The following is a 14,009-nucleotide window of genomic DNA, read 5'->3' on the forward strand; positions in this document are numbered from 1 at the left end:
TCCCTCTTCAGTGCACCGGAATAGGCCCTTGTCACTTAAGGGGTTTGCCTCTGTCAACATCCGTGGCACAAACAGCCCACTTGCTAGAGATCCCCTTCCTCATGTTGCCCCCTGGCGCGTCTCAAGAGCGTCCCCTGCTCTGAGGCTTATCACGTGGCCTCCAGAGCCAGGATTTGGCCGTCCCGGGCACCCCTTCTGCAGAGCTCTGACGCCAAGCACAGTGCCCTGTCCAGCCACCGCCGTCTCTCCGGTGGCCTAGGGCCGATTTGATTTGCACGTGAGCCGACTCTGGGAGCTCCGGCCGTGCAAGTTTCAGGAAGGGAAGTGGGGTGGCCAAGCTGATTGCTGGCCCCGCCGGTGGCCTTCCGGGTGGCTCCTGGCTCCAGGCGTATCGGGCTGCCCGTGAGGGACACGGTCCCGCAGCGTTCCAGGGGCGCGCGCAGTGATGTGAAAACACACAGGGAGGAGTGCCCCAGACCTACGTTAACTGGAACCACTGGCGCGGTAGCCCTCACAGCTCCTGGAAGGATCCTCGCAGTTACCGCCTCACTGAACACGTGTGGCCTGTGAAGAGCGCGGTTATTTTCCACACAGCGATCTGCCCCTGCTCGGGCCCCTTCTTAAAACTCTTCAAGGATTGCCATGCCTCTCGTGACAGAGACCAAAATACTCACCAGACACACGGGACCTGACTGAGGTGACCCTGGCCCGCTTTGCCAGCCTCTTCCTGTCCCCTCTCCCCATCAATCTCTGCGTCTCTGCCTCACCGCCTTTCTCAGGTCCCCCACGCCATTTCCGCTCCCGCCGCCGGTCTCGTTGCCTCCAGTGCTCGCCACCCCCAGCCCTGAGCGAACCGATTAACTCCCCTCCGCCTGCAGATTCGGGATCCGGTTTCCCTTCCTCAGGACAGGCACTGCTGGAGGTTCCGCAGCACCGCGTTACTTTCCTTTGGAACATTCATCTCTGTTTGTTAGTATTCTCACGGGCCCAGTATCTCTCACTGGACAGTGAGTTCTGCTAGAACGGAATCTGCTTTGTTGGCTCACTGTCATGTCCCTAATGCTTCGAAGGAAGGCAGCATGGTGACAGGAAAATTTAGGCTCTGGAGTCAGACCATCCAGGTTCAGATTCCTGATCTGCTGGCTACTTGACCTTGAGCAGCTAACCTCACCTCATGTCTCCGTTTACTGATCTATAAAATGGGGGAAGGGATAAGACTACCCTACCTGATAGGAGTCTAATAAGAGTCAAATGAGTGAATTTACTTTAAGTCTTTTTCTCGTGCCCATCCCGTAGGAACGGTGCAGTAGATGTTAGGGAACATACATTCTAAGATGGCGCCCCTCATGGCCAACCTGATACAACTGGAGTCAGGAGCCCAAATGAGGTGATGTAAGGGGTATGAGCAAATTGCTTGGCCACAACATTTCTCTGGATGAAACTGGCTCAGCTTAGAATTCCAGCCTCAAAGTCTCCGTGACTACAGAAATGCCGCCGCTAACCATGCGGAGTCTGCTTTCCGATAGGGACCCGGTAAGCATTTACTGAATGGATAGAATATTGCCCCCATTTTATGGGTGCAGAAATTGAGATTAGGAGTCGAGTGAACAGCTGACCAGGGTCACAAAGTGAGCAGCTAACAGCCTCGGCACTCAGACCCATTATTTGACATCAGTTCCCACTTTGCCTATAATGTTAAATTAGATATTTAGAAGGTCATTGTGTAAAAGAGTGAAAACCTGTCTTTGAATGAATAAAAGACCTACATTTTAAGCAGAGTGTTCAAGTTAGGTGGCGGGGGGGAAAATCCCCCTTTTTAGAACTATGAGAATCCACTGGGATGCTTCTCTCCAGAGTGAGATAGGGTTGGCTGATAGGGTATGGACCAAATGACTTTGGAAGGTCTCGAAATCCCTAGATGATGAAACCAGAGTCTGGGGTTGCAATGAGAGGCTATCTGGACAGAACCGGCGGCCCCCTTATGTCATCATCTGTTGATTTCTTACTCCAAGCCAGAGAGGAGCAGGTTGTGGGAAGGTGCCCCAGTTATTTCTGTTTTGGAAAATTTGCTGATGTCTCTGCTGGCAGAAGTGGGCCCCTTGGACTTGCCTGCGGAAGAGGCCGCAGGCTGGTGGGGCATCAGGGGCGGGATCAGCAGGTAGGAGATTTGTAGCACAGTGCTACCTGTGGGAACAGGTGGACAGACCGCGACACTGGACCAAAGAATGGCCAACGTAGAGAGCTGGCCTGGGAGAGACCACTGTTCTGCTTCTCTGTGGGGCTCCTTTGGGTTAATTCAGCCCCCAAAGTGAATCAAGACGTGTGGCTGCCCCCTTGGGCTCCCTGACAGAGCAGAGTGTCTGGAAGCCCAGCAGACCAGCTGGGGAGCAGGAGAGTCAATTTATTGCTGAGAGAATGACAGCGTCACCAGGTGCTTTTACTCTTCAGCCAAAAGGGGGTCCTGTAGGGGGCAAATGTGCAGATTAATGGCCTGGACTAATTGAGGGGATCCTCACAAATTAATACAGTTCTAGCAGCTGTACCGAAAAACCATATGCTTTGCCTCCTTCAAACCCAGATGGTGGTCATAAATATAACTCACTTGGGTCTGAGTTTAAATCTAGTAACAAATGGGAATTACCTTTTAAGTGACCCGGAGCATGACCTCGGCTCCTAATTACCCAGCAGGAAGCTAGACTCTATTCCTTGTACGCACACTTTTCCTATGAAGAATTTTATCACATCATGACACTAAAGCCACTGAGCCAGTGAGTTTCTCGTCATGTTCTCCTGAAAGCACCCTTCCCGGGAAGAACGAGCTAATGTCCACGATAAGACCAGCCTGGTCTCCAAGCTGAGGGCAGAATCTTAACTGGCATGGTTTGGGAAGAGGGTGGAGAAGAATACACGCTGATACTGGGGGAAAATCATTGCAGAAGGAGGAACAGCACGAAAGAGATGCTTGGTGTGTTTAAAGATGTGGAAGGAGGCCCCCATGGTGGAGAGGGATGGGGAGGAGAGAGGGCAAAGAGGAGTTCAGAGGGACTGTGGGGCGGATCCCGTGGGGCCCCAGTGCAGGGCTGAGGATTCAACCTGGGATTCGGAAGGGAAGCAATGGAGCCCTTCAAGCGGAAGAGGGATGTGATTGGACTTCACATTGTCCGGGAGCATTCATCTGCTGTGCTGAGAGTGGACTCCAGATAGCAGGTCCGAGATAGAAGTGGGGAGCCAAGGCTGTGGCAGTGACAGAGGAGAGGGGACGCTTGCGAGGGCCGTGGTGCCGAGTGGGCCGGTCCTAAGTTATTTTGATGGTAGGACCAAGAGGATTTGCTGATGGCTTGGATGTGGGACAGGAGAGAAAGAGGTCATGCTAGGCGTCATATGTTGTGAGAAGGGCTGGGCAGGGGTGTGTTGAGAATGCCAACGGAGCACGAGCAGAACCACCTAGCTCAGTGGCTTGTGACTGTCCCCCAGCAGATCCCAGGAGCCTGTGTGAAGACAGAGAAGAGACAAAGGATGGAGCAAGCCGGCTGAGGGCACAGGCCATGGGCCATGTGGATGGTGCCAGGTAGAGAAGGAGGCAGACAGAGCCGATGCCTGAAGTGAGCGGTGGTTTCCATCGCTGAAGGACAGATTTGACGCCAGGAAGAAGTACAGGAAGTTTGAAAGGAGGTTGTGTTGACAGCATGTGATCCTGGGATTTACTGGGACAAAGCTGGAGAAGGTCTCAGACAGGATAATTGACTCCTGATGGCTGGGGGATCTAGTCTTAAAGAGGACTTTCATGTCGACAGTGAAGTTGCCCTAAATGGTGATGAGAAATGAGGTGGAAAAGATGAATTAGATGCCAGATTCTTTCGTGGAAGAATGGTCAGGAAATAAGCAGGGGGAAATAGGAAGAGGCAGGTGAGTTTCTAAGGTGGAGGGACGTTTATGTATGTACGGAGAGAGCAGTAAATTGTTTGCAAGTACTCGTGAGAGGCTGAGAGGCTGCCCTTCTCTGGGGGCATGGGAGGATTCCTCTGTGTGGGAGAATGCTTCAGGAAGGTTTCTGCCAACACAGGGACATCAGGAACGTTTGCCAAGGTCAAGGGGAAAGGGAGAGCAATTTGCCATATTGCCGGTCCCAGAGGAAGCAAGGAAACCCTTGAGAGAATTAATTTGTCTAGAGCAGTGGTTCTCAAAGTGTGATCAGACCAATAGCAGCAGCCTCACCTTGGAACCTGCTAGAAAGGCAAATTCTCAGGTTCCATCTGAGACCTACTGAATCAGGAACTCCAGAGGAACCATTAATCTGTGTTTTTCACAGGCCTTCCAGGTGGAGAATCAAATTTTATTCCCAGGGCTGAGAATCACGGGTGTGAAGGCAGCACAGAGCAGCCGGGGGAGGTGAGAGGCTGCAGGGGAAGGGGACAGAGGCTGGAGGGTGGGGGTGGGCGGTGTGGACAGTGCCAAGAAGGACAAAGATAGAAGCCAGGTGGGGTTCCTTGCCCTCATGTTTTCATATAGAATTCTGTGATCAGTTACTTCATTGTGGGGCCAGACAGACCCAGGGACTCATGACAATGGTGCCTTAGGACCTCCATTCAAGGAACTTTCGTTATAGCAGCAAGGAAGCCATTAGGAGGTATAGATGCTTCCAAGATTCTTATTTATTTCATAGTAAAAAGAGCAGCCACTGGGACGCCTGAGTGGCTCAGTGGGTCAAACGTCCGACTTTGGCCCAGGTCATGATCTTGCAGTTGGTGAGTTCGAGCCCCACATCAGGTTCTCTGCTGTCAGCGTGGAGCCTGCTTTGGATCCTCTGTCCCACTCTGCCCCTCCCCCGCTCTCACGCCCTAGTGCTCAATCTCTGTCTCTCTCTGTCTCTCTCTCTTTCTCAAAAGTAAATAAACAAAAAAAAAGAGCAGCCACTGCTGGGGTATAAGAAAGTTCACTTCTGCCCCAGGAATCCCCCCCGCTCATTCAAATAAGACTATTTTCCACAGTCTCTTGGACTCCTGTGTTTCAGTATCTCTCTCATGGCATTGGGAAAAGCTTGATCCAGTGATGAACCAGTAATAATCATAATAGTAAATAATAATAGTAAAATAACATCCACCATCTTTCGACTCTCACTCATCTTACTCCAAACATGGTGGCTTATTTGCTGTTTTCAGATATGCTGCCCGCCATAGCCTAGGAGCTCTGTGCTGGCTTGCCTCTCCCTGACATGCTCTTGCCCACGTCTCCCTGCAGCTCATCCCCTCCCAAGACCTCCAGGTCCTGGCTCCAGGGTCATCTTTGCAATAAGACCTATCATGGTGGGGCGCCTGGGTGGCTCAGTCAGTTGAGCAACTGACTTCGGCTCAGGTCATGATCTTGTGGTTCGTGGGCTCGAGCCCTGCATCAGGCTCTGTGCTGAGAGCTCAGAGCCTGGAGCCTGCTTCAGATTCTGTGTCTCCCTCTCTTTCTGTTCCTCCCCTGCTCGTTCTCTGTCTCTCTGTGTCTCTCAAAAATAAATAAACGTTAAAAAAATAAGACCTATCATGGCCACGTGTTGAAAAATCTCAGGGCCCCACACAACTCCCCCATTCTTCCTTCTTCCGCTTGACTCTCTCCCACTTTTTTACAGACTCTATTGTACTTGCTATGGTTGTTGCTCCCCTAAATGCCTCCTACCACTGGACCGTAGCACCTCGAGGGTGAGGACTTCTGTCAGTTTCTCCCTGATGTAGCCTGAGTGCCTAGAAAAATACCAAGTACATGGTGATTGTATTGAATGGATGAATACATGTATGCTTACTGTGTCCAGACATTGTGCTGAAGAAAGGCTTTATGTTTAACACCACTTAGTCTCGCAATAATCTTGGAAGGTGTATATTATTCACCGTCACAGAACAGAAAAGTCAACTAAGACCCAGAGAGGTTAAGTAATTTGTCCAAGGCCACACAGCTAGTGTAGTGGAACTCACCTTCATATGATGCTATATGCCACGGTGCCTGTTCTTAACCATCCTCTGCATCTGAGGGCTTAAGTCCCAGCCCTGTTGGTTTATTCTGCTCCCTAAGAGGTATCGTTTCCCTTTTAAGAACTAGTAACTCAGCTTGATTTTTTGTGATGAGTTATGTCTGTAGACTCCCTGCCATGCCTCCACCTGCATTTTAAGTATTCCTGAACACCATGCATTTTAAAGAGAGGAAGGACATATCCCTGTTTTGGATAACCCAAGACTTCTGTGAAGCTGAAAGCTGGGTAAAATGATAACTAAAAATACCTTGTATTCTTTTCCATTCTTTGAGTTAATGACTTCTTGAGATGCTATGAAAGTTAATGAAATAACATCTCTAAATTTCGTCCGTGGAAATAGGAGGAACCAGAAATACTCACGCGCCAGGAACCTAGCATATAGATCCCTCTGAATATAGCATCGCGCTTACTGATGTAGGCTTGTAAGCACACCCTGGAGTTAGATTATCTTGGTTTTAGGAGATTTATGGTGGCATCCGGGCCTCTCCCACCTGGCCTCAGGCATATGTGCTGCTGCTAATGGAAAGCATCAGCCTTCTCTAGTTGGATATTACTGTTGTGTTATGAGAATAGTAAATACACCCGAAAACACCTTCTCAGCCATCCCCGTTCCTCTGCGGAGACAGTCATAACCAGGGCCTGGGGCCAGGGATGCTATTTCCCATCACCAGAAATAAGAACAGAGAGGCATCAATAAACAGAACCCCAGCCCTCCCTATCTGGGCTCTGGTCTGATCGCCCACATTCTTCCTCCTCTGGTCTTTCTTCTCTCAGTACACATTCCCCTCCTCTCACTGCAAACAATACGGCTCTTAGACTGGTCTCTCTGCTCCTGTCTGTCTCGGCTCCAGAAATGACAGGCTCCCTGCATACTTACTGGGAGTCCCTCTTACTCGACACCTAGGGGCCACCTATGGGTCTACCAGAAACAGTCACGTCAGATGTACATCCACCGGGATTCTGCCTCCTGTGTCTTAAATTGGTGAAACACTCCAATCCCCTGAGCATTAGTGCCAAAGAGTAACGGAGGACAGACCTGGTTTTAAATCTTGACTCCAGCCCACACTGGCTATGTGACCTTGGGTGAGTGACCTGGCCTCTCTCCGAATGTCCTCGTGTGTAGGATACAGACATTCGTATCCATCTTGCAGTGATGGTGTGAGGATGAGAGTTTATATACGTAAATTTCTTGACAATCAAGAGACCGTTAATAAGTAACTAGAGGTACTATAGATCGTTATGTTCTAAGTCACTGTCCACTTTACCTCTTGATCCTATTTTAACAACCTGAGAATTTAAAAATCCTGAATATCTCAGTGGATTTCTGGACTGAAGTTATTTTTAATGCAGTTAAGGTGCTGGCCATCAGAGTTTGATTGCTAAAGGATTGGTAGAGTGTGGGATAGAGAAATATCACTGGATAGATCATGAGTTCTATTCTTTTAGCTAAGATGTTCTTTAACTACTATGTTGTTTGGCCCTGTGCTGGGCACTCAGGACGTGGAAGAAGCTCTGGCCCCTGTCCTCATAGGCGATGGGCAAGATAGAAAAGTAAGGAAATCATTGCCATGTCTGGACAGAGTAGGAGTAGAAATTTTCTTCCTTCCAACCCATGAAACTCCTACAACAATGACTGTCATTACCAACAGTCCCTGAATTCACTTGGAATTGTGACAGCGAATCAGGTTGCTATGCCTTTTGGCTAACAGGAAGTCGAGTAGGCAAAGTTCTGTCTCAGAAACCTGTAGACTTAGTTTCTTCATCCTCAGATTTAACATTGGATCTGAGACACAGTTCTGCTCTCCAGATCTCAGTTCCCAGCTGTTTAGGAAGGAAATGTGAACAAATCTCCTTTCTGACAGGTTTAATACGAAAACATTTAATGATAAAGTGCTTGGAGCTCCATAGGAAAAATGCCAAGGCTATACAAATTCATTGCCACTTTGCCACATCACCAAGTTCAGTCTTAGCAATGTATGCCTTGGAGGAGAAATATAAGAGTTCTAAATTAAACCGAAGGATTACTCATTTGGAGCTGCAGGATGTATTGGATTCAATTTCTGTGTCACCACAGATCTGCAAACGTGTTTTCATATCTGGTCGGGGGTGGGGGGTGGGCTTGCAAAGGCTTGGTGTTCCTGAAATCCTAATCGTGGGGCCAAGGTTGCCTTAGAAATTGTGACCATTCACCACTCCGGGTTCTTCACGCTGTCCTGGCATTGCCTGACTACCTCACTTCATCCCTGAGCCAGATCTCTACCCCCTGCCACCCAGGGATTCCCAATAGCTTTTGCAGGACCCACTTGGTACCCAAGCATATGCAAGCCGGAAGTGCAGGAGAGCTAATGGCTCATGAAGACAAATGTGAGAAGTCCCTGCAGACCATTCACAGATGGGAGCTGGGAGTAAAGTCTTCCATTCTCCTGGGACAGACTGGTGGGGCTCTGGTAGCTTCATACATCCTGTCCTGCAAAACGTACCACCTGCTCCCTTAGCACACTTCCCTTAGAGTCACTCAGCCCCCTTTCTCGCTTCATTTCCTTCCTCCCTCCTTCCAGCTTCCCTGGGATTGCACTTGCCAATAAAGTATTAATCTGAAGTCTTTTGCCTCAGGCACTGTATTTTCAGGAAACGTGGGCAAAGACAGAGACTATTCTAACTGAAATTGACCTCAGCAATATTCCATTTGAAGGTTTTCATTTTATAGAAAAGAGAGCTACAAACAATGGGGCAGAGATAAAGTGAGTTACTCAAACCCCTGTCTCCAGCCTCCAGGTTTGGTATTTAAGCAACATCTCTCTCTCTCTCTCTCTCTCACACACACACACACACACACACACGGATATGTATTACACACATCTGCATACACGTGCACACTCATATGTTGCACGTGTATACACAAACGTTAAAAATCTTATTTATTTACCTTTGTTGTCCTCCTCAGAGATAGCAGATAAGATCTACAATCTCTTCAATGGCTACACCAGTGGGAAGGAGCAACAGACGGCCTATAACACCCTCCTGGATCTGGGTTCTCCAACCCTACACCGAGTCCTCTACCACTACAACCAGCACTATGAGAGTTTTGGAGAATTCACCTGGCGGTGTGAGGATGAACTGGGCCCCAGGTAACTAATAAACTTCATTGCCTCTCATAGAGACCTCAGCTCTTTGAAATTTGGTACTTCCTACACCATAATACTGAATCCATGAATTCACAGAGATTTCCTGGGTGAGCTTAGTTGCTTGTAGAAGGAAGTTCTGTGCTTTTACACAGCCCAGTTCATATAGATTAGTTTTGGATAAGCTGTATTTAAGCAGCCAAGTCATGAATACATTTCTTGAACTCTAAAAAAAATCTTTGCCCTTGACCTGTTTTACCCGCCTCTTTTTCACGCTGACATGGCATTCCAAATGCTAAAACACAGTAGGAGCCAGAAGCCTAGTCTTGTGAAAGAAAGTTAGGAATTTTATTGAAGGGGTTATCCAAACATATTTATTGCATATGAACTTTGCTTATGCAATATGCATTGCACAGGCGTATTTTCAGCTCAACTGCACATTCTTTTGAAAGACAGCGTGGTGATGGTCAGTATCCACCTTGACAGCTATCTTGATAGGCCAAAGTTAGGACAATATAGTGTTTCCCTGGCCCTGAAGCTGCAACTTTTCAATACTCAGTCCCTACTGCTTATTGGTTTTACAACTCAGATAACATTCTTAGAAAGAGACAAATGGGGATGATGTGTGCAGATACTAACTTCATTCTGTTTCTACATCATGGCTATATATTCCAAGAAAAACAGATTTCAGCGGAAGCACTGGAATGTTCAGATAGACGGTGTAAGAGGCTTTTCACATGGAATGTTGGCACCTGTATGTCCTTGAATTAGTTAGGAGTTCATAAAGAAAAAAGGGGAGAGCCAAGGACTAAGAAAAAAAAAAAGAAGGAAAGAAAATGAAGACAATCAACACAATGGAATCCTCTAGCACTTGAAGAATCCTTGCACTCCTGCCAATAGGCTGCACGAAAGTATCACCCAGAAGTTGTCCCACCCATCTGACCTCTGAGCGAACTGGAGGGAGGCCCAGTGTCAGAGTGCCTCTTGTGACCTGAAATTATAAACTCTCGTAGAAGACCATTGCTCAGGACATTCCCTCCTGCATTCTTACTTTTGAAAGAAGGAGGAAGTTTAGGAGTATCTTCCAAAATACAATGATTTGAAGTGTAAGTTTAGGAAGAATCTTTTCTGCATTTCATAAATTATTTCCTGCAGTTTATAGAGACTGGCGGTCCTTGGGCAAACAGATGCCAGAGCTATGTCACAGAGGGAAATACATAAGGGGCTTTTCATTTGTTTTGTCTCAGTTTCGGTAAAAAGCAAACCCTGGGTTAGAGAGAAGATACACATTAAGATATGTCCCCTCCGGTCTATACATTATTACTCCTACCCTTATTATTACGTATACCTAATATCCTCTCTCTCCACCTCTCTCCCCCCACCTCCCTTCCCCCTCTTGCTCTGCTCCCTCCCTTCTTTCTGCTCCCCCCCTCCTTCCTTCTCCCTTTCCTCCCTCCTGACATTTATTGAGTGTATATATACAGTTCTTGGTTAGGGAACATAAATGTCACAATTTGAATAGCACTAACATTGCATATATCATCTTGATTTCCAGGGGCATTAGGATTGCTTTTAAAATTTCTCTCTTGTAACTCAAGAGTCGGGAGAAAAATTGGTTAATAAAGAAAGGGAGCAGGGGAAGAAGCGTGGATCCCCCTGTAAAGCAGGGCGTGCTGCTGACCTGACACTCTCTTCGCAGACTCTCCTCCCTGGAGACCCTTCCATGTGCGATGCTGGTTTCTCAAGGCTATATATTAGAAAACACTGTGTAATTTCATTAGCTTGTGGAAATCAAGTTTTACTTTCCAGTGTCACAGATCTCGGAGAACCACAGGAAGGGAAGAGCGCTGTGCCTTGAGATGCATCGGCCCACTTTGGAGCTCGTCTTGAGAGTGAACGGAAGAGGGTCTGTGGGCTACATACTTCCTGTGAGCAGATAAGTCTGTTCCCTTAACTTTCACGGAGGCCTCCAGATTGACTTGCGGGTTGAAATACTTTGAGAACGATATTGGTTGTTCTCACCTTCCAAGAATTTGTCAACAACTAATGACATGTAGTGGGGTAGATTAAGAGGAAGGGCCACCAAAGTCCCTGTTGATGATGACTTTTGGAAGCCTGCGTGGCTAAACTGCAGAGGCTGAGAGGCAGAGGAGAGACGGTCTGCATCAGATGCAATTTCTGCGGCAGGAGGAGTGTCTGACTTCCTCTGACCCACCACTGACATCGGAGAAAATACCACTGCCCTCTGATGACCTCACCCTCTCTCAGCCCCTTGACCGTGCTGCTGAATCTCCACACCTTTCCTCCAGCATCATCTCTGTGCCTCTCAGCGTGGCCTCCCGGGAACGCAATGAGATCGCCCCCGGTGATAGTCACAGCCAGACAGGAGAGGAGAAATGAAATGAATGTGGCTATTGTTCTCTGAAAGGTCATCCTGAACGGAGTGCAGAAACTTCCATCTTCTGGAAAGAATTGTTGATTGGATTAGAAAAGAGTGGTTCTTCACATGAGAAGTTAGCTTAGCCGCTGATAAATCCTGCAAGGGGTGCTGTTCACTGAGCTTTTCACGACGGCATTTTACAGCCTCCCACGAGCTCTTTCAAACGAGAAATGCCATGGGTCTCTGAGCACTCAGGCCTTTGTAGAACGAGAGGAACACAGCTGAGTGAGGGAAATGTTGCTCCGTCGCTGCTTCTAAGGGCCCAGAGAGGCGGTGAGTCTGACAGCTGGCTGTCAGGCAGCCCCTCTCTCTGACACTGTAAATGGGCCCAGGGAAGAAGGCTGTACTCCAGTGAGATGGACTGTGGGGACAGCCTGCTTCCCGAGGCTGCTCGTGGAGGCCCCCAGGCTCTGGTCTTGGCCCAGAGGGATCACTGCACTCCAGTGTGCGTGAACTTGGGGCAGCCTCACTCTCCTCTGTTCCTCTCTCTCTCTCCTGGCGATCTGCAGCAACTCAGGTGCCCTCTCGTCCCCTCCTGTTCCTCTCTCTCTTGATTGGGGCGCAATGGCCATGGCCTCCTGGCCTTCCAAGGTAGAAGGCGGAACGGAGCATGAGCTCACCAGAAGGCTAATTAGGTCACGTGTGCCACCGCGAGTCTGCTTTTCCCCCCAAGAATGGCCCTGCATCATTGTGCCCCGAGGGCATTGCTGTCTTGGCCCTTAGTTCACTGCCACTACCTCCATACGGGCATAATTCGTTACATTGATATCCTCCAAAGTTCAGTATATCAGCTGTTTCCGCTTAGTTCTGAAATAGCCTGGAAAAGGCAAATACTCACTCAAATGCATTATTTGTCATTTGATGACGGTAAATTGCTGGCTGTAAAGAAAATGGATTTGATTTGTCTTTCAAAACTGCCAACCCTATGATTTTAAAAGGGCATACATTCCCACTAAAATATCAGTTGTTTTCTCTTCTTTATTTTCCCTCATGGCATTTTGTTTCTCTCTTTTGTTTTGGTGCCTGTCCCATTTGGCACGGCCAGATTCTTCTTCCATCCACCCATCCGTCCATCCAACCAGTTGCTTGACAGATATTTATGGAAGACCCCTGTTCTAAGTGCCCACGCTAGACTAGCAGGTAGAACACACTAGGCTGTGTCCTCTTGGAGTTGAAAAGTCTCATTCTAGGGCTGCCTGGGTGGCTCAGCCGACTGAGCGTCCGACTTCAGCTCAGGTCAAGATCTCGAGGTTCGTGAGTTTGAGCCCCGTGTCGTTCTCGCTGCTGTCAGCGTGGATCCCACTTCAGATCCTCTGCCCCCCTCTTTCTCTGTCCCTCCCCTGCTCACACTCTCTCAAAAACAAATAAGGCTTTAAAAGAAATAATGAAGTCTCACACTAATAGTAGTATCCTCCACGCTTGATCCATAGGAAAGCTGGCCTCATCCTTTCCCAGCTAGGCGATCTCAGCAGTTGGTGCAATGGCCTCCTTCAGGAACCCAAGATAAGCTTGCGACGTGGCTCCCTGAAGTACCTGGGCTGCCGCTACAGTGAGATCAAGCCCTACGGACTTGACTGGTCAGAGCTCAGCCGGGACCTCAGGAAGACGTGCGAGGAGCAGACCCTGAGCGTCCCTTACAACGACTATGGGGACAGCAAGGACATCTAGCGCCATGAAGCCAGATGGTGTGGCTGCCGAAACGAAGCAGGAGAGAGGAGAGGAACATCTGGGTTGGTTTGTGGATTTTTAATATTTTTTAATGGAACATTAAAACCTCTAAACCAGGGAGAGGCAATAGCTAAACCAGGGAGAAACTGATCCTTGCTCCCGGTGGAACTTCTTTGGTGTGACATTCTCCATCTGCATGGTCGGTACAGCTGCCATCCGGCAGCTTCGTGCAGTATTTCTCTGCAGGGGATTACTTTGGGGCTTGTTTTACAGTTGATTTGTTTCATTTAATTTTTTTTTTTTCCCGTGAGGTTCATCAAAATGCTCAAGAGTTCTGCCATGCTTCCCATGAAAGGTCTATCAGGTCGAGGCACCCTGTGCTCATTGAGTCCCTGAGTCCATTAGCTGGGGACAGAGATGAGGTCAGAGAGTTGCTAGACTGGCTTCGGGCCCCGGCCTCAAGCGTTCCTCAGGAAGCATCTCACTCTGGGAGCCTAAGCTCTGCTCACAAAGACCACAGGAAATTGGGAGGGTGGCCTCTGTGCGGGTCTCATGGTTTCCCCCATGCCTTCCTATTGCTTGTTTCACACCTCTCAGGTGAACTGAGCCTCCAACATGGGTCCCAGCAGGCCTTCGGGATTTTTTAGGTCCTCACCCATTCTAAGACAGGATTAGAATGAAATCTCCTTCTGGTGGATCTCTGCCTCTCCTTCAGACAATACGATCTTTAAGAGGCGACAAAATGCTACCTGTCAAATGCACCTCCGAA

At 48.6% G+C, this 14,009-nt stretch overlaps 1 protein-coding gene across 5 annotated transcripts in view; it reads left to right on the plus strand.

Moving 5' to 3' along the window:
• ASTN1 (astrotactin 1) overlaps positions 1–13,378 on the plus strand; it is a 300,263-nt gene extending 286,885 nt beyond the window's left edge. For all 5 annotated transcript variants that reach the window (XM_086693494.1, XM_025920974.2, XM_086693496.1 and 2 more), the window contains 2 exons: positions 8,955–9,138; positions 13,003–13,378. In XM_086693494.1, coding sequence (XP_086549620.1) covers positions 8,955–9,138; positions 13,003–13,240 — 422 coding nt within the window. In that variant the 3' untranslated portion in view covers positions 13,241–13,378. The remainder of the gene's footprint in view (positions 1–8,954; positions 9,139–13,002) is intronic.
• Positions 13,379–14,009: the final 631 nt, after the last annotated feature.

This window comes from Puma concolor, chromosome E4 (genome assembly GCF_028749965.1).
Source record: "Puma concolor isolate L17-30 chromosome E4, mPumCon1.1.hap2, whole genome shotgun sequence".
Lineage (NCBI taxonomy): Eukaryota > Metazoa > Chordata > Mammalia > Carnivora > Felidae > Puma > Puma concolor.